Below are 26,763 nucleotides of genomic sequence, written 5' to 3' on the forward strand. Positions count from 1 at the left end.
GACAGAGAGAGACACAGTGAGAGGCAACACAAGCAGGGGGGAGTGGGAGAGGGAGAAGCAGGCTTCCCGTGTAGCAGGGAGCCCGATGCGGGGCTCGATCCCAGGACCCTGAGACCATGACCTGAGCCGAAGGCAGATGCTTAACGACTGAGCCACCCAGGCGCCCCTACAAGGCATATCTTGACATGTTGAAGACAATAGTTTTTTTTTTCAAGTCAATTAGAAAGTTCTTTTTCAAAAGTTGGCTTTCACTTACCTCCAAGCATGAGCCCCTTTGTCTAAGGGAGGTTTTACACACACACACACACACACACACAACTCATTCTCTAGCTCAGCACACACTGCTAATTTCCTTAACACTCCTTACAAGTTTATTTTGTTTACTCCACTAGATCTATGAGGGAGGAACTTTATGTATCTTGTTCACGGTTAGATCTCTAACACATGCCTAGCACGTAGTAGGTACTCAAATGTATCCTGGAGGAATAGAGTATTTAACCCATACCAGACACAAATTGAAGTAATAATGGTTGCAGGTTTCTATTTTAAAGTAATAACCTAATTAGGGATTTAGTCTCATTTAAAAATACATATGATTTATTAAAAATATATAATGGCAATGTTTTCTATAAATTATCCCCACCCAAACATGTTAAAAGCTGTGGTAAGAGGTATGTTTTCTAAAACATTCATAGCCACCCTCCTCCTTTAATTATAAAAGATAAAACATACAACATACTGTAGGTTTATTTTTATTCAAAAAGTTACTGTCTCAAGACATAAATACAAATCAGAAAACAGTACAATTAGGACAATAGAATGTGGAGGACAACAGGTTAGAGTAATATATAAAACATTTTTAGCTGGTTGAAAACAAAGCTGTAAGAACTGCTTTCACAAAGAAGTACTCCTTTCAAGAGTGAGAAAAAAAAAATCAACTTAGGTTTAAAATCATATATACAGTCCTCTCAGCAGTTCTAGTAAATGCAGTGGTGTGAAAAACAACATAGGCAGTACTTTTTTGCACATAACAATATTTGTAGATGGAAAATCTGTTAGACAAGTCTCGTTCCATTTGTTATTAACCATGATTTAATAAAACAATTGTATTGTATCATGATCTTTTAGCTAACCTATGGTTTTTGGCTACCACAGCCCAATGCTTGTTGACTTCTGACTCTAAGAACTGAAAGCCTTTTGGTATTCACCCATCTGAAGATATTCTTGTATTGCAAGCATATTAAGGCATGGAATGATTAAAATAATATACCTCAAGAACTGAGAGACGACTGACAAAAGATAGATATACATGTAATATAAGTTAATATTTTGTTTTAAACGATGTCTAGCTGCCTAAGCCTCGCAAAATGAGTTGATGTCAAAATGGCAAGTAGCCACTTTCTGTTTTAAACTAATTTATTTGTGAAAGGACATAAAATGAAGTTTAAAGCTTAGCTTTCAAAGAATATTATGGGTTATGAATTCTATTATCCCATCTAATTTACATACAGAGGAAATGTACTGTAACCTGTTAGAAGTATCTTTAACCTGAAGACTGCTTGCAAAGACAGATAGATAAAACAATATAAAATACAAATTTAAAAATCATTTTAAAGCATGAACACTCATGCTTTTCTATTTTTAAACATTGTTAAACTTTCAATATATTTCTGAAACCTCATAATTTTAAGTTGGAATTTAAAAGTAAGAAAAAACTAAACAAACTGCGCAATTATAAAATCAGCACCAATTTATATATATATATAATTTTATTTAAAATTTAGATCCCTATTCCCACACTCTAATAAGCTGTATAATTTTTGTTTAGAATTTTTCTGCAAACATACTACAATAAGCTTCTTTTATTTGGAGACAAAATACAGTGGCACTACTGGAAGGAATATCACAACATTACATTTTTATCTTAAAGGACAAGCAAACTTTCAGGGTTGATAATGGGATAAGCATGTTTGAGACTGGTTACCTTCTGGCAGTTCACTGCATCTGGATTATTTCTGAAAAGTATAGAGAAGCTCTTGGATTTTAAAAATATCTTAAAATACATTTTAGATGAAAAAATTGTAAAAGTTCTGCTTATAAGTTTACTTTTCTCCACAATTACAATATTTAAAAGAAAGCTTTGTTGATTGATGTTTTAAGCATTTAAATTTAGAATGCTAAAAACAATTCTATCCTATAATTTCAGGGCAGGGAAATAAATTTATCCTTAACTTTGTTTCTTGGATGTAAACAGAAATCCAGCAGAGGTCATCATTACTTAGTACACCCAGTAAATAAATGTGAGAGGATTCATGTCTGTACCAAATGCCTCTTCAGATTGTTATATTTTCTTTAAAAAAAGCATGAAATAACTGATTCAAAAGCCAACTAACAGCGCATAAATAAAATATTTACTTTCTAAGAAAAACTGTAGCTTATCATCAAATTGTTTACTTGTCCTTTACTTTTTTCAGGCAAACAAAACTGCCCCTCAATGCACTTGATCTTGGTAAGCATAAGCATGTCATATTCTCCTTAGAGAAAAATCTGTACAGATTTTCACTGTATCTACCACACTTTATTTAAAATTTCCTCTTCCACTTAGAAAATGACTTCACCACAGATTTAACTGAGTACTGGTATTAAAACATTGACACCCCAAGAACCTAATGAGAGAAAGAAAAAAAATCTTGTTAAAATTGTCATTCATTTCTTTGTAAAATTTAACTGTGAATGTTACATTAATATTTGTTAACATGAAGTTTAATAATATGCTAATAAAAACCACTCTGAAAAATTCCCCTCCCTTCAAATATATAATTCTAAAATTAAAATTACCATGAATATATAATGAAGTAACAACATCAGGCCTAATCAAGATGCTACTTACCTCACAAATATAACTAAGAGCAGGGACCATGTCTCATTTATATGTTTATTCACACCCCTGATGCCTAGATAATGCCCTGAACACAGCTACTCAACATCTGTTGAATGAACAAATGTGTGTGCTTCTTGACATATACTTCTGGCACAGGCTCAATGGAAAGAGCTTAAGAATATCTTGCAAACTTGGTCATTTGCCCTGTGGGGTGGGTATAGCTTTTAAAAAGACATTTGAACATGTAGACCAAAAATATCCAAGAACAATACAAGTATGTAGAAAATTTAGAAAATCTAGCCTGAGTGAGGAGAACTATAAATTTTAAGAAATTAAGTAAGGTGAAATCTGGGCAAAGTAACTTATATTGATGCCTTTTCATACCATTCCAGTTGGTAAAAGAAGGATAAAATCTAATTACCTGTCACTAACTAAAAAAAGTAAAAGCAAATGATGAATGGAGCAACTCCCCTTTGTTCATCAGACAAAAACAAGACATAACTTTTAACTGTATATACTAAAAGTTAGGCTGTCCAATTAAAATTCCAGCACTTACTATAATTAAATAATATTTTAAAATACTATAATGAGCTAGTAAGAAATGATTTTAAAGCCAGAGGTAATGAGCTAAGATTGGGATTGCGAAGGGCTCTTATTTGTAACTGAGGTCTCATTTTTTTTTTAATGTTTTATTTATTTATTCATGAGAGTCAGAGAGAGAAAGAGAGGCAGAGGCAGAGGGAGAAGCGGGCTCCCTGCTAGGGTAGGAATTGTTCTGATCCGAAGGAAGTGAGTATTTTCAGACCAGGAAACAAGTATCTATCTGATTACTTAATAATTCACTACAAGGAGGCTGCAAAGTGTTTGGAATCCCTGGTAATGAGAACAAAGAGGATTAATGTACCCCACTTCTTACCCAAAACCACCACCACTACTCACCCCTTGTTCTCCCCCACCTTCCAATAAAGGTCAGGGTTCTCCCTTTTTGGTTATAGAGTCAGAGATCGGATGGTTAGAAAATATTTCCACCAAAGAAGCCTAGATGATGTTTAAAGGTCCCTTCTAGACATAATACTCTGTTAACTCTGGGCAAGGAAAGATCTGATGATGAATGAAAGGATAAAATCTTAGCTGGCAACTCTTCGTGTAGAGTGTGGCATGAAGATGAACTTTTCAGAGTGCCTAAGTAGAAATTACGTGAACAGTTTTTTTTCTGTTTTGTACAGACTAGGTTATAAGTAGATTCTTCTACTAGAACATAAAATTAGCTCCATTAGATTAAACCCTTCTTTTACCAAGTTTATACTACAGATAATTCTAATATGAGAATCACAACAAAGAAGAATGGCATCAATGACACTCTTTTTGTGCTAACAAACTACACCTGCTTCTGGTGTTAACATTAATAAATGCTTAAGCATATACTTAAAAAGTATAAATAGCAAGCTTTAGTGTGTTGTGGCAATACTGGCCCAGTAGAAGCAGAAAGTGATGATTGGCACAAATAAACCAATATTGTTTCCAGATATAAAACTCACTAAAAACCATAAATCTACAATCTTGTGTATATGTAACCCAAAACTGAGCTGCTTAGTTTTTATACCACCACTTCTGAATCATGTGGATATCATGTTACAAAAGATATATTTAGATTTAGTAATAACTTAAAGCATCTATACTAGGATGTTTTGGGTTATTTCACTTAGAATTAGAGAATCTTAGAACTGGGTATAAAAGGATTTAAGTCCCAATTCTGCTATTGTTTTGATGACTCACTTATCACAGATTGAGTAAAAACATATGTAGGCTATTGTATAAAGGCAAACACAGATTTTTACATTTTAAAAATTTCTGTTATTCTATTTCTTAAGTTACTGTTGAGACAACAGGAGGTAATGTTTGATGTATATTTTAAAATAAGCTAGTATTAACTTAAATATACATTAACCTAAACATATATATAAGTAAATATAAATATACATACATATATATATGGTCAAAGAGTTCTAAAGATACCCAAACCTTGAAAAGATTACTGGGCACTCAGTTATGTGACTGCTGCCATCATGTGGTAATACTATAAAACTACAGGAATAAATGCGTGTGTTCATTTTCCTAATTTTATTTTTTTTATTATGTTAATAGTAGAAGGAGCTAAACTACTATCATCTTAGTTATAACATAACATATTCAATAAACAGGAGAATGCCAAAAGATCTATAAATAACAAGTAATTATTAGGTCCCCATCTTTGGCCTCACTCAGATTGTATTTTCCCTAAATGTTGTCAAAAATATGCACACAATTTACACTGCTATTTCACTATTTTAGTAATCTGAAGAACACCTTTTTGCAAATCTAGTAAGTGACTAAGGAAACAAATGCCTAAAGTTTTCCTGACTTTAAGTGACCACATAAAAAATAAAAAGATCTCTAACTGCCCTTATCAATTTTGACTACAGTTAATCATTTTAATTTCTAAATTACTTTTCTTGGTGTTTCTTGTAAATGAGGTCTGATTTTAGTTCTGGAAAGTACAACAGCAGAGATAGCATGAGATTTTTAAATCAAAAGGAACTCAGATCAAATTACTACTCTGACACTAGAGTTGTAAAACTGAACAAGTCAATGAACCACTTCTTCAGTCCCAAGTGTGCTTGAGTTTTTGTAAAAGTGAGATCCTACCACCTTTCTCACAAGGTTGCTGAGAGGATCCAACTAAATCATGCCTAGCACAGCATCAGGCATATTAATCTCACAAATACTAGCTTCCATCCCTTTCATTTCAGAGATAGTCAAGGTGAACTAGAATACAAACTCCTGGAGGGCAGGGAGAGCATCAAACTCATTTTAGCACTAAATTCCAGCTCAATAAATGGTTGAATTAATGCATTTCATTATATCTGCTTGAAATGATTCTTTTACTCCCCATCACAATCACGACCTTCATGTTTTTTTTTTTAAACAAATTGGAAGATAGATAATTCCTAGATTATCAGGGAACCATATACTTCAATATGCATGTGAACTATAGACTTCTATGAGTAGGCCTAGCTCACTTATGCTACTGAAAGCATGGGCTGCAGATCTGAAGCATCTACAGCACCTGTTAAGATGCTGAATCTCAGGCCACACTCCAGACCTACTGAAGCAGAATCTACATTTTAATAAGATCTCCAGATGATTCATGGGCACACCAGAGACTGAGAAACACTGATTTAAAGGATCTCAGGATGGCTTATCCAAAGATTCCTACACCTGCTGTTCTATGAAATGGTGTCTTCTGACTCAAATAATAATTTATGGAATAAATAATTAATAGAATATGTTGGTATGAGTTAGTCTGTCAAAATTTTTCCAAGAACTATCTGAAAGCAGATTATGAGGTGAGGAAGGGCAAGGAGAGAATAGCAGAAATTGGGGCATGGGAGGCAGGCCTCAGCCAATGGTCACCCGAGGTAGCAGGTGTTAGGAGGAAGGAGCACAAATGGGTAGACATTAAAAAATGAGATGGAAGGGGACTTAACTGGTTTATTCATTTGACAAATAAAACTAAACACCTATTATGCTAGGCAGAACTCAAAATGAATAAAATCATCACTACCTGGCATTCAGCTTATTGAGCGAAATGTAATATCCTATTTCACTACACAGATCTGATAATTATCAAAATAAAAATGTACACAATGTGTTATGAGAGCCAAGAATAAAGCATCTATCTGGAAGGGTCAGCAAAAACTTCACAGGGAGTGTCAGAACTATTAAAGGATGAATTCACTAGGAGGAAAAGGAAAGGGACAATTCTGGCAGAGAGAAAAGCTTATACAGAGTGATGGTGTCATGAAAGAGTTTAGTGTGTCTGAGAGGAACTATAAGACTTGGCATGGATGGAGAGCAGGATGCATGTAAGGAAAAAGCCAAGGTTAAGTGGCAAAGGAGCAAGAACACAAAAGTCTTTGTTCACCACGCTGAGAATCCAGTTTTTTCTTAATGGTAATGGGGGAAAAAAATCAATGAAAGACCTAAAACTATGAGGGAGAGAACCAGATTTGCATTTTAGAAAGATGACCCCAAAAGAGCTTTAAAGGAGTGCTGTGGCAGCGAGATCAGTCTGACAAATAAAACTAAATGCCTATTATGCTAGGCAGAACTCAAAATGAATAAAATCATCACTGCCTGGCTACTGCAATAGGCCAAGTAAAAACTGAAGGTGATTTGTACTAAGGTATTGTCAGGGACAATATGGCAGTGGGGACAGACAGGAGAGGTACTTAAGAAACAGAACTGACAATACCTAATAATAACCAGTAATCTCAATTACCTTCTCTTTATTATGAAACCTTTATTCAAGTTCTATTTTTTATCATGTCTTCATATTATTATTATGATTTCTCCTTCATCCTATCCATCCATAAATGCCAAGGAAATCTTTCTGAAACATAATTCTGATCACACCACTCCCTCAAACTTAAGCCTACAGGAAAAGTCCAAATTCCCTAACATAACACTCAAGTCCCAGTTGGCCAGGGATTCAAAGGCACTTTTAATCTGTTACCACCACTGAACCACTCCTCCCCTCCTCCTGAAATCCCTCCTGCCTGCCTCTTTTTCTCCTGTCCAATTGTTTTTATCCATTCTCAAAGTGCTGTCCCAGCTCTTCAATCTCAAGTTTAGGGATTGCCTGTACTTTTGATTTTGCAATCCTGGGGTACATTTAAATTGAACGTACTGATTCATCCATAATTGAAGCTGGATCAAAGAAATCAGGTTTCAGTTCTGTTCTTTCTCGTCTGTTCTTTGATGGTGGCTAAGGAAAAAAAAAGGGAAGGGAGTTAACAATTGCTAGATCTATAAACCAGAGAGCAGCTGAAAATATTAAAATTATTGTTAAGTGTTCATATGGCATATGTAATTGCAAGTGTACCTTACAATATTTTAAATACTGTATATTCAAACTACAGAATGCATAAAAATACAAAAGCAAAATCATTCACAGAAAATTATTCTGAAAGATAAAAACTAGAAAATTCATTTTTGTTTTACTTTAAAAATGCCATTCTCAAATCATTTTCCTTTAAAGGTGCCAAATTACACTATTCTGAAGAGAAGCCATATTTAATTATTTCTTCCTTTTAAGGAGAATACAGCATGGTACACTAAGAAGTAGAATCAGAAGACCCAGCTTATAGTAAATCTCAGCTTTACCGCTTCTTAGTTTTGTCTCCTTGGACATGCTAACTGTCTTAAGTTTCACTATCCTCAATCCTCCCAACCTACCTCACAAAGCTGAATGATACATGTGGCAAGATGAAATATGTAGAAGCATTTTATGTATGATAAAGCCCTATTCATATATATATATATGATATTTAATATAGAAATTTGTCTCAATAGGGTAGTATCAAGTTACTAATGTATTGTTTACATAATGGCAAATAAATGGAAAACAAGGTGGATATGACACCTGGTATAATAGTAAGCAAACTCTTCAACCTCACCCTCTCCTCAATCCCTTCTCATAGACCAAAATACCTGGCAACTATTTATAATCTTTTTTGCAAAACTTACTTTTCATGGTAGGTTATTTCCTCGAATTCCAACTTAATTTCCAAAGGATCTTCAATGAAAATTTGACAGAAATTACTAAGTTTCTTACCAAGTCTATATCCATGGTGTCGAAATCCATTCCTTCGTTAAGATCTTCAATCCTCCCTTCTGAGGACATCATAACATCTTCAACAATTGGCTCTTCATCATCTTCCATTAGGCTTGTACCACGCCGACTAGAGAAATATAAAACAAAGTCAAGATCTGAACCAATGTTGTGACTATTAATATACTGGCAGCAACTATGCAGCTCTCTATATTGAAGTGTAATGGAAAATGATGAAATTAAAGGTCAGGGAAAATGATTAGGCATTGATCATGTCATCAATGATGTCAAAACCCCAATGTTCACTTGTCTAAAAATGCTAAGGAGTTGTTTATTCTACATTACTTCAATACATTTAGCTTGATAGTTCTGATACCCCATATAAAAGTTCAATGAGAATTTCCCACATGGGAACAGACGAGATACCTCAAATCCTTTTTGAAAGTAGGCAGGGTACAAATCAATAAACAAATATAAAACAGAGACCAAAGAAATGACATTTTCAGAATACATATATTTTCACTAATATATATTAGTTTTACCCATTATTCACTCATTCACTCAGTACCTAATTTGTACCAGGCACTCACTCACTCATTCATTCACATAGTGCCTACTATGTGCCAGGCTTCTTTTATGTCCTATGGATGCAAAAAAAAAAAAAGATAAATAAGACAGGGTTCCTGCCCTCAAGGAGCTCACAATCTATTATGGGAAAACAGAGATAATTAATTTTAACAAAATGTGACAAATACCACAAGAGACGTATGTATCAAAGTGCTATAAAAATTACTGAAAGAAGAGATTAATTCTGTTTCAGGAAGAAATGCACAACATTTATGCTGGAACTTGGATTCTGTGTCCTATGAAACTCAAAACTAAGACATATGTAGAAAAGTAAAATAAAAACTTAAGACCAAAAATTCTGTATGTTATCACATTATTATAAGGCATAAACTCAAATTTCAAGTTCACAAATTAGCCCAGATCAGCATGAAGGAGTCAACATAATAGTGAAATTGAAGGTAACTAGTTGCCCAGTTTGGCCAATATTGCCTTCTTCTCTCATTCATTTAACAATTCCCACCACTACCAAAATAAATTATTTACTTATAATTTACACAACCCTATGTTCAGTTTTAAAAAATAATATAAAGATAGCAAGACACGATGTTTAATTCGGCTACCTGGACAAATATGTTGACAGTGGTCCCTATTTTCTAAGAGTTCTGGACAGTAAATGATAATTTTACTATATTTGGTAGAGGCAACTATGAAGGAAGTATGTGTGCTTTGTGGACCATGTTACAGAAAACCTGAAATCCATTCTGTATCTCATTTGGAGTAGAAGATATGTGTGATATAAACTATAAAAATACAAAGAGGTAACTTGGAAGTATTTTCAGTTATAGAGCAGATACCACCATTACAGAAAAATCATTGTAAAACAAAAATATTTTAAAGTGTCAGGCAACAGACCACTTATAGCACAACAACCAAAAGAATTTTATGGTAATAATTATTTAAATGGAATAATCTCTTATAGTCACCTGGGGAAGTTTATCCCTAATGGGAATTAAACTACAAACAAAAGAATAATGATAAATGGTACTGAGTAATGAGATGCTATGCAAGATCTTAGGGACTGGCAGAAAATTTTCAGGGGAGAGATAAGGCCCAAATGACTATATGGTAGAATTCCAGAATGGTTGAACTGGTGACTGGTTGGAAGCTAAGAAATTAGCTTGTTGAATTCGGCATGAAATAAGGATATATTACAGGGAATGTGGTCACAGAAACAGAGAAGAGGGAGCAGAACCAAGTCACAGTATGGATGATGACCGTATCAGACAAGTTAGGATCAGAATCTATACATATAATAGAGTGTACTTTATCTGTAGAGGTTCATAAGACCAGTATAGAAATAACTAAAGCAAATTTTAATAGATTACCATGCATGTGGTAAATGATCATTTCTTAAGAAAAACAGGTGAAATTCTTCTCATTTAAAAATCAACAAAATGAAACATAAATTTTAAAAAGATAACAATTACTATCTCCCAGTATTAAAACATATGCCACATTATGTTACAAATACAAAGCTTTCAAACTGAAAATTTAAATCATCAGAATATGTTCCCTTTTTTGTACCAATCATCTAAAAGACTGCTTTTCTGCCATCTCCAAAGCTAATAAAGATTCATAAAAGTCTCATACAGATTCCAGTAAAAAACAAAGTATTTAAAAGTTAAACTACAATTTTTTGCATTGGACATTTATTCATTCAATGAACATTTAACTTAGCACTTTTTATGTGCCAAGCACCAACAGGCAATGAAGTGGTCCCTGCCCTTGAGGAGCTCACAGTCTAGAGAAAGGGACAAATTCATAAACAAATAATTACAATACAATGTGGTAAGTGCTGTAAGAAATATGAATATACATAGTGTTAATGGGAGCACAGATGACCACAGCTTCACTTAAGGTGACACCTGAGCTTATTCTTTTACAATGATTTTACCAGTTGCCAAGAAATGGGGGATAGGATACTAAAATGTAGGCAGGGGGCCATATTTTGTAAGATCTTGCATGCCATGAGCTAAGGAGTTTGGACTTTATCCTGTAGGCAATGGGGAGCCATGGGAAGGTTTAAGTCAAAGAGTTACATGACCAGATCTTTATTCTACAATAGTCACTTTTGATGGCAGTGTGAATGATGGAGTGGTGGTGTGGAGTGAGGGGAGGAGTTTGGTGAGAGGATAAATGGGAGATTTGAGGGAAGAAAACAAGTTAGAAAGTGAATACAATGGTTCAGATGAGGGATGAGGGCCTGAACTAAGCTGGGGAATCAATTAAGATGTAACAAAACTGGATTTTTAGCTATAATTCTGTGTACCAAAATAAACAAGGATTCAAATTTAAACTTTTCCAACAGATCAACCTAAGATTGGTCCTTTAGCTAACTAGTGAATATTTATCTTTGAAAGTTTTCTTCTGTTGGAAAGACCAAATTTTAGTTCCTTGATTATTTCAGCTTACTCTAGAGAGTCTGCTGAAATTTTTAGGCAAGGCACACATCAAAATATGTTAAAATGAATTAGTGAACTTCCTAGACTCAGACAATAAGGCACTCTCACTTACATGGCATGCTGAAGATTAGTTCGCAGTTTAACATAGCTCATTGCTGCTCTCTCCTGCTGTTGCCTTGCTTCCTCGTGTTGTCTTTGAGCTAACATCCATGTTACCTGCGTGCTTCAAGGAGAATTTTATTCTTCTTTTAACTTAACTTTTTTCTATGTAATTAATAAAGTTACAGTATAGAAAATGATCAAATGTACTTACTTATAATCAAGAGGAGTTTGATGATGTTCAGTCTGCATTGGATAGACACTCATGAAGCTATCCTCAGGTCGTAATCTTTTGGGCTCTCTCATAATCGTTGAGGTGAGTTGTGGTGTCTGCATCATAACTGGGGTGTGCAGTGTTTGTTCTCTGCTTAACCACATACTGTCACTACTACTGCTTTCTTCAGCTAAAAGAGAAAATTAATAGCAATAAAGTTCAGTCACTAATTTTGACTAACCAAATGTCTACTAAAACCTTTTCAGGTCAACGAACATCTGGTTGCTTTCCACATGCTAGTGCTTGAAACAGGGGGATACCAAGATATATAAGGTGCAATCCCTGTCCTTGGAGACAAAGAAAATACAGGCAATGAGAACACAGCATGGTAGTGCTACAAGAGAGGGCAGCACAGGTGGAATGGGAGCAATGAAAAGGATCAGAGCAAACTACCCAAAAGTGACTTCTAATTAGAGTAGATACTGGGTGAAACCGTGACGTTTTCCAGGCAGGGGGAAGAACATAAGCAAAAACACTGAGGCACGAAACCACAGTGACTGAACCATACTAATCTGCTGATATTCAGCAGTTTTTGACCTGCAAAAATGGCAATTTCATATGGTTCAAACTAAGAGTTTGATACTCCTAGGGTAAGCGGCAAAAGGTAAGGCTAAATAAAGAGACAGGAATCAATTTACGGAAAGTCTCACAAGCTGTGCTAAGGTGACCGGAACATCTGTCGAAGGTTTTATGGAAGAGAAGCAATGTGAAAGTTACATGTTCTAGTCAAGGTATGAGGTGGCAGTGTGGAAGGTGGACTGAAGAACATGAAGACTAGTGAGCAAACAGGCCAGTTAGGAGGCTAACTGTATAGCCCAAGTGAGTTAGAGGTGGGAACAGGAATGAATATAATGGAGGAATGATTCCTAGTGTATAGGATGCTCACCAACTCCAAGGGGAGCACAAATCCATATACGTATTAAGCACTGGACCAAAAACACCAGATTTCATACCTGCAAAAGCTATTTGTTTTCAAATCTGTAGATGCTGCCATGATTAATAAAAGATAAATTCACATGCAAGTGTTACTGAATTCATAGGAATTTTTTTGAATCCACTCATTTGGGAGGTGAAATTGATAGCACTCGATGACTGACTGAATATGAGTTTGCAGGAAAACTCTTTTATTAGAAGATTACACATGTGCACACAGATGTGTTTTTAAGAAAAGAGTGGAAAGGAGAATGTACTAGTAGCTAATGCCCTAGTAACAGAGAGATTAGACATAAATTTCACAATCTGCAATATAATTACATCAGCCCTTAAGTTCTACTGTGTTTAGGCTCCAATTCTGCCTTCAAAATTGCCCTGATCTGGCCAATCTATCAGCAGTCATCCTTCCTTCTTCTAACTTACTAACGCCCCAATTTCTATGGCTTTCTCCAAAAACCTAAACAAAGAGTATGGACTCTTTCTGTAAAAGCTGAACTATCTGGTTTGATAATCTATCTTCAAGATGTTATATCAATACCAATTCATTTGTTTTCCATGTAGTCTAAGGAAAAAGAGAAATTTGATGGCCCAGCATAAATCTGTAGCAATTAACTATTTGTTCAGATGAGAAAAACTTAACAGTGATGTGCAGGAAACATCATCTCTTAATCAGGTAACTTTTCGACTTAAATTTAAGGTTGTACCAGTTATGTTTATCCGTTTATATCACTGGACAAAAGATAAAACCATTAATCCACGGGACTATCAAGTATTGAACACTATATACCTGATGATGGCTGAAGAATTATGTGGCAATTAGAAAATATGGCCCCCAAATCTTTGACACTCCTCACATTAAGAGGTGGAGGATTATGTCCCAAGCTGGGCCCTGATTGCTTGGTCAAGAGAATATGGTGGAAATTATGCTGTGCCAGTTTCTGGCCTTAAAAACCTGGCAGCTTCTACTTCCTGTCTCTTCAGACACTTGCTTTTGGAGCCCAGTCACATGCTGTGAGAAAGCCAAAAGCCACATGGAGAGGTCACATGTAGGTGTTCTGGCAGACAATCCAGCTAAAGCCCAAGGTGATAGCTAGCACCACATAAGTAAAGGTGCCTCCATATGATTCATCACCAGCCTTTGAGTCTTCCTAGCTGAGACATCAGACATCATGTCCCTGAGATGTCCTACGTTTTGGGGTAGTCTGTTATTCAGCAGTAACTGGAACAAATTTTGACAACTATGCTAATTTGTTTGGTTCCAAAGGAGAGTGAAAAAGTCCCCAGGCCCATTATGAACCAACCCTACAGTGTTAGGAGTTCAAGAGATTCAAACGTCATATTGCATTCCTACTTGTAGGATTACACACAGAAATCTTTATCTCTATCAAGTTCTTCATGATAAATGACCTCTTCACAGAAATTCAAAAGTAAGAAACTCCTGAATCCGTTGCTCCACACTTAAATTAGATAATCTGATCTCTTAAGTAACAATTAGCTCTATAATGCTGAGTCCATATCCCTATACATATACAGTATAGCACAGTGATTAAAAAGCAGAGGTTCCAGAGTGAGATTGCCTAGCCACTGAACAGCTGTGTGACCTTATGTAAGTTACTTAACCTCTCTGTGCTGGTTGTCTCATCTGAAAAATGAGGACGTACCTAAAGAGTTAGGAGAACTGAGTTTATGTATATAAAATGCTTAAAACACTAAACTTACAACACATCACTGGACACATTGTGCAAGATATTATTTAATAATACATATCTCAAATTTAAAACTAAGGTGAACCTAATGACAATTCAGTTGGTAAACATAAGGGGTAAATATAAAGAGAATGAACTATGTTCTTACTGAGTGCAAGTTGCATGCCTTCAACTACTTTCCGTTTCCCTGTAGATGGTTTTGATTTTTTACTCCGCACAGTTGACCCCCGACTGCTGATTCCACTAATGACTGACATGGTATCATCATCACCACCAGCTAGCAAAGAATTTCGGTAAGACATCAGAGGAAGCCACACATCTTCTCTTCGGAGTGACATCTGAAAGGTCATGAACTTTTCCAAGTAAACATACCTTAAAAAGAAGTAGAAACCATTAGCTCTGATACATAAAACTACCATAGCTTTTTTTCCTCCTTTTTATTTATTCCTCCTAATAATCTTAATGCTCACATACCATATGGAACATTCAATGATTAGAATTAAACAAAAAGCATATAGTAACAACTAAAGGATGTTAGTGTTTTCTTTCCTAATATGTCTCTGTTCTATCCTAACTTTACAGGTCTTCTGCTAGAAGAACAAACCCAAGTCATTATTTCTGCAAAGAGGACTGATTTAAAATCATGCAATTTGGGTTCTAGTACCAGTTCCACCAACCCCTAGCTGTATAAGCATGGGCACATTACTTCACAATTCAATCTCAGCTTCATCACTGACAAGCAATTTTGTATCTATCAAGATTCTTCATTAAACGAAACAATCCAGACCATTTCAGTTTAGTATTTGTCGAGCATCCACTATGTCACTATGTCCCTGGCACTGGGGATTGGTACAAAAATGAGTAAGATATGGCCTCTATCTGCAAAAAAGTTTCAGCCTGATGGAAGTCATACATTTACCCTTGGATGCAAGTATCACAAGGATTCTATGGCTTATATGTAATATAGCAATCAAAATTCAACTAACATTTGTGAGACTACTTATGTGTTAGGCATTTTTCTCTTGGGATCTTCAACTTTATTCTTATAATCCTGTGAGGGAGATATTCTCCTTGTTTGACAGATGAGGAAACAAAAGGTAAGAATGAGAAAGTAATATAACCATGATTCAAATCCCAGGTTTTTGACACTAAGAGTTCAGTGCTTTATTGTCTAAATTATGCTTCAAATACATGAACACAATTTTTGTCAACTAACTATAAAAAGTACAACCCAAATAATCTGCTGTCATAATAAGGACTAATTCTAATCAATTCAGAATCACCAGTTTTGAACACCATTAAAGAGAAAGGATAGGAGGAATTAGCTATAAAAAGATACCGCTTGGTGTTAGCTCAGTATTTCTTAATTTTATTTCAGCCATACACAATAGTACAGTACTCCTCAAAGTGTGGACTATGAACTGGCTGTCAGTCTAAAAACTGTTACCAATCTGCGACAAGATATGGAGCTTGAGCCAAATTGTACTCACTGGTAGAAAGATTTACAAATATGTACCTACCACATAGCTTAGCTGAACATTCCAGATAAGGAGCCCTCCCTGATGCTATTTCCCTTTGTCCTCTTCCCTGCCACAAAGGCTACTACTAACCTAAACTTACATCCCGACACATACTTTTATATTTTTAATATATTTTTTCCTCAAGTTTTGATTTAAATTCCAGTTACTTAACATACAGTGTAACATTAGTTTCAGGTTTAGAATTTAGGGATTCAACGCTTCCATACAACACCCAGTACTCATCACAACTAGTGCCCTCCTTAAGACCCATCACCTATTTAACCCATCCCCTCACCTACCTCCCCCTCAAATAACCATCAGTTTGTTCTCTATAGTTAAGAGTCTGTTTTTTGGTTTGCCTTTCTTTGTTTCCCGCTATTATTTGTTTGTTTTGTTTCTTAAATTCCACATGACTGAAATCATAATATACTTTTAATATGTATTTGTCTGTAAACATTATAGAACAGTTTTATACTTTGCTTTTTGTACTGAACATTGTTTTAAAAATCTAACCATTTTTGGAAGAGTGGCATCAGCTAATGTTATGGTGTTAATCATTTTCCAATACAGAAGTATATCAAATCAACATGTTGTACACCTTAAAATTACACAATGTTATATGTCAACTATATTCAGTAAACTTAGGGAAAAACTTTTAAAGATGAATGAGATCTGAGGATATAACAGGATTATAATTGATGGATGATGCTGTATTATTATAAGACAGTATAACTGAAATTTGCTAAAAGAGAACTTAAGTGTTCTCAAAAAAACAAAAACAAAACAAAAAAAACAACCCAGGGTAATATCTGAAGTTTTGAATGTGTTAATTAACTTGACCAGGGGGATCCTCTCACAATATATACATACATGAAATCATGTTGTACACTTTAAATATATTATAATTGTATTTGTCAATTATACCACAATAAAGCTGGACAAAATTTTTGAAGATTTTAAAAACAGAATAATCAATTTGGGTGTGTGAATCTTATTTCAATTCCAATTCAATCAAACAAGCTGTAAAAATGAAAGTCATTTATGACATGAGACTACCAGAAATTTGAAGAATGACTGGGTGTTTAATAAAATTAAAGAATTATATTTACTTTGAAAAAAATCTAAACATTTTGACTGCTTATGATATTCCACTGTATAAAAACCTATTGATCTCATTTTCTAATTGATAGATGTTAAGTTGTTTTGAGCTTTCCTCTTTCCAAACAATGCAATGGTCAAATTCTTTTATGGTTCTCCATGTACGCACATGTAAGAGTTTCTCTAGGGTATCTACCTATGAATAGAATTACTAGATCATGAGATAGGGAGAATCTTAAACTTTACTAGACATTGCCAAATAGCTCCACAAAGTGGTCTTATACCAATTTGCAGTCACCAACATGTATAAAAGTTTCTTGTTCCACATCTTTGGCAATACTTCAGACTATCAAGACTTCTTAATTTTTGCTAATCTGCTAGGCGATAAATGGTTTTTCATTATTTTAATTTGTATTTCTCTGATTAATAGTGTTAATGTAATTCTTAATTGGGATAAATTTATATATAATGCATAAAATGCACAGAACGTTAAGAGTACAGCTGGATCATTTTGCAAATAAATGCAGTCATGTAACCCACACACATCTATCAAGATAAAGAACATTCCTACAAAGTACCTTACGTTCCTTTTCCCATTCATATCCACAACCCTAAAGTATCCACTATTGTGATTTCTATCACCAGGGATTAGTTTTGTCTGCTTTAGAATTTCACATAAAATGTATACTGTCTTTAAATGCAAAATACTGGTAGACTTTCAGAAGAGGTACATATGAGTTATTCATATTCTTCTGCCCTTTTATACCTCAAAGAGGGCAGTGAATTTTGAGAATCTAATTCCATTAGTTGGGCTCTCTTAGCACATAAGTCACCATTTTAGGACACTACACTAGAAAAGTATTCTAAACTGGTCTGTTAGGATACTGTTAGGATAGGACTAGTAGTTAAAGCAAAAAAAGATAAAAAGGAAACCTACTTTCCAGTGTAGTCACAGCTCAGCACACAGACTAAGATGCTCCTGGATGAATTACCAATATTATTGTCTGTTAAATGTTCCCTCCTTTGTTAGACTAAGTGAAGAATGCAGATGAGGATACATAAAGCATTCAAGTTACACCTCTAAAGCCACAACTACATTGGGAGGGGAACACACAGAATTAAAATGGAGTATTATGCATAAGACATAGTTATAATCCCTAAATTATAAATTTTCTGAAGTATAAAAGTTTTTTGTGCATTAATGTAAACCTAAATTCTAATCTGTGTGTGCAAAAAGGAGAAAAGTCATGTGTAACAATTCACCTTTAAGAATTTCAAAACAAAATTAAATAGAATATTTTTAGCAAATACATACACCGTTCTTTTGTCTTGTCGGAGTAGTTTAGAAGAAAATTCACTCAGAATATCAAGAAATGCCAAATTTAAAGGTGGATGGCTCTCTCCTTGTGGGTTAGGCTCTTTAAAAGCAAATTCTATGCCATCTCTGCAACAATAACAAGAGACAAACATTTAAGGGACTACAAGTTTGATAACTTAAAAAGGAAATTTCTCTCTATAGTTTTGTTCCACTACGAAGATGTTTCCTCTGCCATGCATTTAATCTGAGGAATAAAGAGAATAAAGGAGGCTATAGTGTGAGAATGAGTAATTATATCTACATTTTATGTCACTGTTACTTTAAAACAAAACAAAACACACACAGGTACACACATACACACAGCTAGCCTTTACTTTGAATGTGGTTTGGTGTACCTACATTCCTTCCTTGGTTCTCTTCTTCATAGAAAATAGCCCAAATTCTCTCATGTAATGATCAATACATTTTCTATATTTTTCAAGACATAAAGGAGACCTATTATAACTATAGAACTTAAAAATAATTATTAAAAACTATTTGTAGTGACCCATTTAAGAGTAAATTTAAAAATTAAGCTTCACTCAGGGTCTATTTTAACTACATTTACATAATAATAAATACCTCTAATCAAGACAACAACCCAACATTATATTCTTATACTATATCAAAAATGTAACTGTGTAAAAAACAATCCAGATGAAATTGGGGAGTAAAGAAGGCAGGCTATTACATGAAAAAAATAATATATTACCTTCTCAAAATAATCACTAATCACTATATGTGTGGTCCTTAAATATTACCTACTATTATCATCCAATGTATTAAGAGGCATAAAAAGGAATTTGAGACTTTTAGAGCAAAGTGAAAGGAGAGAGTGAGTTAAAGTTGGAGAAGGTATGGGACTAACTTAAAGAGCAGAAAAATATCTGTAGGGAGACATTTAACATTTTTATAACTAAGTAAGGAGTAAAAGAGACACAAATCAAACAGAGAACTTTCATAAAACAGAGTCCAAGCCTCCTCATTTTCCCAGAGGCTAGGCTCTTCATCCAGAATTAAGAAATAAAGGGTATTACTATCCACGTGTTGGTGATGTTAAAACTCTAAAATACAATCATATTTGAAAATATGATTGAGCACTAAATTACATGCCCAAAATAAAATCAGATCATTTCCAATTTTGATAAGCCAAAGCATATATGCAGACAGAAAGAAGGCTGTGGCTCAAAACAAGGGAAAAGGTCACTACAAAATAGAAAACAGAATCAGAAAAATTCAATCAAATCTCAAAAATTTCTCTATCTAGCAGTGAGATTATAATAAAAGCTGTTAAAAGAGATTTTATAATACCTGATGAATATGTGTTGCTTTTCTTCACATAATTTATAAAGATTCTGTATTGTTTTAATTAAAGCAAAGACTTTCTATAAGAGAAGTTTTAGTCCCAACACATGTGTTAATGGAGATAGCATTATTACTGGTTCTCAAGAAAGGAGATATGTCACAGATTTGAAAAAAAATAATAAAGCGTTTGGTTATTCTAAACAAAAGAGGTAAATACAAAAAATTTCATGACTAAAAAAAGGAGAGCTGAATAAAATATTTGGAGATTACTTGTGTAGCATAGCAATGGCCTCTCTTGTTTTCAATTGATCGAGTCCAAAAGTTAATGCAAAACGTCGAGCAAGCTCTTTTATGCCGCTAAATGTTGAGGATGATCTATCAAAATTATAGCCGTTTTCTTGTATCATTTCATTAAAAAGCTGTTTGGAAAGAAAGAAAGCACGTTAAAGTTTTGTTATAATTATAGATTACTAACATCTTTTAAGATCCCATATTCTCTATTTAAAATATACTAGATGCTCATAAATGAGGCACTGCATTTTATGCTAAAACATGGATTTTTAAAAACATGATACAAATGAACAAAAATATAGTACTTCACATATTCAGACCAGAGATAGTTACAGACATTAGAAACTCTTAAGTTATGGCATAATTCTATTCTGCTGGTGTTAACTGGATATTAAAACAGCATATAAAAATATAAAGAAAAAGGAAACCCACTTAATTATTAGGCAACTATGCTGTTACTTTACATTTACATGATGCATCTTCACATCAAATACTTCCATCATAAGTAAGCACAACAAAATACAATATTTCAACTACTGAATGGCCGAAGTTTTTAACAGATAATGGCTACTACTGATAAGAATATTATGCAATGAGCACTCTGACCTGCTAGAAACATGAACTGAGATAACCTTTCTATAGAGGAATCTGTATTGAAAGCTGTAAAATTTTGATGTCCTTTGACTAAGCAATTCTAATTATTGGCCTTTATTCAAAGGAATAATATTTGTGCATGATACATTGGTACAAAAATGTCTTAGTGGTATTTGTAATGGCAAGGATTGTAAAAGACCTCAACATTAAGCAAGAAGAGATCTTGGGGCTCCTCCTGGGTGGCTCAGTCGTTAAGCATCTGCCTTCGGCTCAGGTCATGATCCCAGGGTCCTGGGATCAAGCCCCGCATCGGGCTTCCTGCTCAGCAAGAGGCCTGCTTCTCCCTCTCTCACCACCCCTGCTTGTGTTCCCTCTCTAGCTGTCTGTCAAAAAAATAAAATCTTAAAAAAAAAAAAAAAAACACGAAGAGATCTTGGTTAAATTATGGTCCCTGTATAAAACACAATACTATACAGTCATTAAAAATGCTCAGGAGGGGCACCTGGGTGGCTCAGTCCTTAAGCGTCTGCCTTTGGCTCAGGTCATGATCCCAGGGCCCTGGGATAGAGCCCCGCATCGGGCTCCCTGCTCAGTGGGAAGCCTGCTTCTCTCACTCCCCTACTTGTGTTCCCTCTCTCACTGGGTCTCTGTCAAATAAAATCTTTAAATAAATAAATAAATAAATATGCTCAGGAAAGTATTTAATGGCATGAAAGCGTTATGGTTTTATTAACATGAAAAATTCAGGCTTGGAAAATAGAATGCCCAATATGGTTTAGTTTTTATAAAACTTAAGATTTCATATAGGCATAAAAAGACTAAAAAGGCTATTAAAAACTAAAAACGTATTTGTTAAGTGAAAAACAAAGATAAGTTGTATTTTTTCTAGTTCATATATTTTCTAAAATCTCTACAGCGAGCAGCTATTATTTTATAGGAAAAGTTACTTAAATATTACCTTTCAAAACCTTTTAAATTCTATTAACTTTAATAAAGAATATCCAAATATGCAAATGGGACTAAGAAATTTAACACCTAGATTTCTTTTTATTTTATTTTATTGAAGATTTTTATTTATTCATTTGAGACACAGAGATACAGATTGAGAGAGAGAGAGCATGAGCAGGGGGAGAGGCAGAGGGAGAGGGAGAAGCAGGCTCCCCGCCGAGCCAGGAGCCGGACGCAGGGCTCGATCCCAGGACCCTGGGATCATGACCTGAGCTGAAGGCAGAGGCTTAAACATCTGAGCCACCCAGGCGCCCCAACACCTAGATTTCTTAAAAGCAAGAAACTTATGAAATTGAAACAGGTTAGGTTATATTCTGCATGCATTTGGTCTCCAGAGACAAAAGTACACTAAGCATATGATTTTTCTCCAATTAAACCTACCTCAACAGTGTCAAAATGAAAATGAGTTTTGCAGTTTGATTGTAAGATTGAAAAATGCTCATTAAAATAAATATGGAAATGAGAAAAAGTAAAATTCACTTGATACCTACCAGAGCAAGTTAACCACAGCTAAAATTTTGGTGATTATTTTTCCAGATAGATATACAGATAAGTACAATTTTATAGGGATGCTGTACTATAATCTTTTAAACTTTTTTTTAAAGATTTTATTTATTTATTTGACAGAGAGATACACAGCGAGAGAGAGAGAACACAGCAGGGGGAGTGGGAGAGGGAGAAGCAGGCTTCCCGCGGAACAGGGAGCCCGATGCGGGGCTCAATCCCAGGACCCTGGGATCATGACCTGAGCCGAAGGCAGACGCTTAACGACTGAGCCACCCAGGTACCCCTAATCTTTTACATTTTATTCTCAAACTATATATTCTGATCTTTACATATTAGTGAATACAGATCTACACTAATTTTAAGTGCTACACAATAACCACTGCAGAGATGCACTACACAATATATTCATCTAATATCCTCTTCATGGACATCTGGATTATTTCTAATTTCTTGCTATTATAAACACTGTTGCCATGTGTAATATGGTATACCCCATTTTGTGAACTTGTCCTATTACCACCTCGGATAAAATTTTAAAATTAGAATTGCTGCCATAATGGCATACATATTATAAATTTTGACATATATTGCCAAACTGCCTACCAGGAAGGTTGTACCAATACATACTGCTGACAGTACTATTTCCCCCACACATTAGATAGCTTTTTGCCAATCTTGCCAGTCCGAAAGCAAAAAATGATCTCGTTTGCAGTGTCTACTGGTGAGGTTGAAAATCTTTATTTCTACTTTTATGAACTGTCTATTGCATCTCTGCCCAGTTTTCTACTTGTTATCTTGAAAACTATTAGGTATTAATTACGTTCGCCTAAAGTTGATACTCTTCATATCTTACCTGCTGCAAACTGAGAATAAGGGTCTTTGCACACTGAATTTTGTCTATCTGCCTTGTTTTACTCATTGTTTCTTTGATGATATCTCCATAGTCATTATAATACTAGAAAAGAAATTTGTACAAATTAGAGCTTTATCTCTTAAAAGTCCTAGACAATAAGACTAGTTTCATGTGAGTAGTATGTCACAAAATTTGTATTTGGCTGAAATTATGCATTCAAAGAGAGAAAAGAATGTTACTGAAACTTTAAGATAATTTCTAAGCATATTAATCCCTAACACCGGTAAATTCCAAAATAGACAGTTGAGATCCAATCACCTTAAGCTCCAGACCGGTTTTAAGGAGGTGTGGAGTAAAACAATAATCAGGCTATGCACACTTTCAGAAATAACACAAAGGATATAAACAAAGTTCTTGCGCTCTTTGTGAATTATTAAGACAATGAATATAATTATAGTTACTTTTAAAGCTTATTCATTTTACTGGCATGTAGATCACCTGCAGTTTCCAACTTTATTAATTTGGCTTATAGAAACTAACAGCCTATTAACATTTAAAAGAAAACTCATTGTGTGTCGACATTTGTATTATCACATTCACTGAATATGAAATCTTTTTCTAATTTAAGACCTTGTTTCAAAATGAATACATAACTCTGAGATAAGAGGATAACCATGCCCTTATGACTAATAAAACTAACTTTATAATACTTAAGTCTAAAAAGTTTAAAACTTGTAAAACAATTTCACAACCTTAGTTTTTAAAAAAAAAATCTAAAAATATTTCAAGGAGAGAATTAATTAATTAGGTTTTGACCACTTTATTACATATTTTATTTGGTGACAGCAAAGGCTTAAAAAAGTTTATATTTATAATTAGTTTTTCTTTAATCCTTTCTCAAGTAAAATCTATCTTACCATATTTAGTTATATTTCATTAGTATAATTAATAATATCCTTTCTACTACCACTTAAATATTAGAGAATCTCACAGGTACTTAACGAAAATTGTGAATAACCCACTGTGAATCAAATCAGATTTTCAAAGCCTAAAGGAACCTTAGTTATCACAGTGGAACAAATGAAAGAAAGGCAGGACACAAAAGGTATTGAATTATTCAAGGTCAAGAGCTGCATAGTAACCAAGCCAAAAGTATAGCAGCCAGGTCTCCTGACTCCTAGAACAATACCTGTTTTATGCTACATCAAGGAGAGGAGGAACACCATCCTGTTGTCTTAAACTAAACCACAAAGGTAAATTCTAATAGTGATAGCTAACCCAAGACAAGATGTTTCCAATATTCTGAATGAAGTGAACTCAATAAACCCAAAATGTCCATTAATGGAAGACTAGAAGTATGAAGTAGTATTACCAAAAATGTTAAATTTTAAAAGAAATTTATTTTATGCTAGAAAAGTAATTTACTATTTAAAAAATTCAACGGCAATCAGAAATAAAAGCCAGTGTTACATTCATTTTCTTTTAAGCATTATAAAAATAAGTTGCTATCCATAACTTTACCTTCATATACTGCTTGAAGATATCTGCAGCAGTATTCATTTCCACCACAGTATATACAATTAGCTTACAAAATGCTGCAAGTAAATTTCTCCTCTTGTGCAGAGCTTCAATTTTACTGGCTTCATCCTCCTGCTGACCATCTGGGGGAAAAAAGTTACAAACATTAAGCCATCTGTATTTTACTTCAGCCATATGTATTTTTTAATTCTCACTATAAAATACCTTTATTTTGGAGAATGTGAAAAATACAGTAAACACATTTAAATAAAATACAAATTATAATCACACTTAATATCTCAGTGAATGACCAGTCCACTAATCCCAATAGACAAAATTTTTGCAAATTAAAATAGTAATCATAAGGCTGCTTGTTGAACATGTAACAGGAACAAGTTGAGTGAGTCAGAGGAACTGATGTTTTAGTGAAATCAGGCTGAGCCTGCCTAACGCTTTCATCCACTTCCCTATTATGATCGCTTGCCACTGAGATCTGCATATTCAATGTCCCTTGGTTAAGGCCCTGGGGGGGGGGGGAGCCAACCTCAGAAATTCTCCTATCCCTTCCAAGGATGACCCCATCCCACCTTGCCCCCAACTCTTACTGACACATACTTATTTTATATATATTACATATACTCAGTAAGTCTGACCTAGGAACTATTCTGTCTTTTTAAGATAACTTCACATATTTCTGCTCTGATCCATTATGTGAGATGTTGACATTCAGAGTTATCAAGGAAACAGACTTATTTCCAACTTCGTAGTCAAGAAAGCTGGACTATAGTCTCCAAGTACTGCCAAAAGATTATTTCTAATTATTTGATATTGCAAATAAAATCGTGATGAAGCCTTTTACACAAAAAATTACGTAAAGAATTTTCCTCTGAACAAACTTTACAAACAAAATTACTTATTAAAAGCTACCTTAGTTTGATTTACATTTCTTTGGTTAGCAGTGAAGTTCAAGTTTTTCATACATTTATTAGCCATTTATATTTCCTCCTTTGTGAACTGTAGGTCCACTTCCTGTCAGGTCTTCAATATAAGGTTCCCAATATCAAAAAAATAATTTGTAAAATGAGAATGTTCTTTAAAACAAATGTTTATTTTGCCCTATCTCTGATAATCTTCAATAACTGCTAGCAAGTTAAAACCAAATTTTGAGAATAGGAATTTAAGAGACCATCAGAAGAAGTTTTACTATCACAAGTGCATATTCCAGAATCCCAAAGCCATTTGCTTAGAAACCTAAAATATATTGTTTACTCTTTCAGAAGATTACACTGAATATATAAACTTTTTCTAAATGTCTCCATGATTATAATGGATTTCTATACAATACTGTTTCCAATCACTGTTCAGTACTACTCTTAGGAAGTACATGTGTGTAGATGTTCTCCCCCTACAGACTAAATTACCCAGATATTAATTAACCAGTTTTTGAGCTCTGATTTTGGGTTTTTTTCGCCTTTTTAAGGTGTGTGTGTGGGAGGGGGTAATCTCTACAACCCAACATGGGGCTTGAACGCACGACCCTGAAATCAAAGAGTTGCATGCTCTTCTGACTGAGCCAGTCAAGGCACCCTGGGTTTTTTTTTTTCCCTCACTTCTCATCAAAAACTAGCCACCTTTTCTTTTGTGGGGATTAAAGAATGTTAGAGAAGTATCTAACATATTGGACCTTTCACAGATGTCAACTGCATTATTCTGTGTTGTCAATGCCTCTAGAAGCATTCTCTTTTACTCTCTCCTTCTCACCTCATGTACATGGGCTAACAAATCAAATAAATAACCATGGGTCTACAACACCAGGGGTTAGATGAGAATGAAAACCAATGGAAACTCATGCTGCTGGTGGGAGAATAAAACAATACAACCATTTTGGAGAATATTTTTGCTACATGTGGTCAAATTTAGGATGCACAAAGACTATATAATCTGGCAATTCCACTCTTAGGTGTGTACTAGAAAAGCATTTGCACATGTGCTCAAGCAGGTAAGTATAAGAACATTTGTTGTACACTATTTATAATAGGGAAAAAATTGAACACCACCTAAATGTTCACCAATATAAAAATGGATAAAGTAGGGGTGCCTGGGTGGCTCATCGGTTATGCATCCGACTCTTGTTCGG

At 34.5% G+C, this 26,763-nt stretch overlaps 1 protein-coding gene across 6 annotated transcripts in view; it reads right to left on the minus strand.

The window, feature by feature from the left end:
- Positions 1-736: 736 nt before the first annotated feature.
- STAG2 (stromal antigen 2) overlaps positions 737-26,763 on the minus strand; it is a 130,141-nt gene continuing 104,114 nt past the window's right edge. For 4 of the 6 annotated variants that reach the window (XM_032391331.1, XM_032391332.1, XM_032391330.1 and 1 more), the window contains exons 25-34: positions 24,630-24,769; positions 23,109-23,210; positions 20,126-20,274; positions 18,509-18,637; positions 14,724-14,947; positions 11,877-12,066; positions 11,676-11,786; positions 8,538-8,664; positions 7,611-7,688; positions 1,945-2,666 (exon numbers count right to left, since the gene is read on the minus strand). In XM_032391331.1, coding sequence (XP_032247222.1) covers positions 2,643-2,666; positions 7,611-7,688; positions 8,538-8,664; positions 11,676-11,786; positions 11,877-12,066; positions 14,724-14,947; positions 18,509-18,637; positions 20,126-20,274; positions 23,109-23,210; positions 24,630-24,769 — 1,274 coding nt within the window. In that variant the 3' untranslated portion in view covers positions 1,945-2,642. Of the gene's footprint in view, positions 2,667-7,610; positions 7,689-8,537; positions 8,665-11,675; positions 11,787-11,876; positions 12,067-14,723; positions 14,948-18,508; positions 18,638-20,125; positions 20,275-23,108; positions 23,211-24,629; positions 24,770-26,763 lie in introns of all 6 variants that reach the window. The other 2 variants (XM_032391329.1, XM_032391334.1) reach the window with 2 other exon arrangements.

The sequence above is a fragment of the Phoca vitulina genome, unplaced genomic scaffold, assembly GCF_004348235.1.
Source record: "Phoca vitulina isolate PV1807 unplaced genomic scaffold, GSC_HSeal_1.0 scaffold62, whole genome shotgun sequence".
Lineage (NCBI taxonomy): Eukaryota > Metazoa > Chordata > Mammalia > Carnivora > Phocidae > Phoca > Phoca vitulina.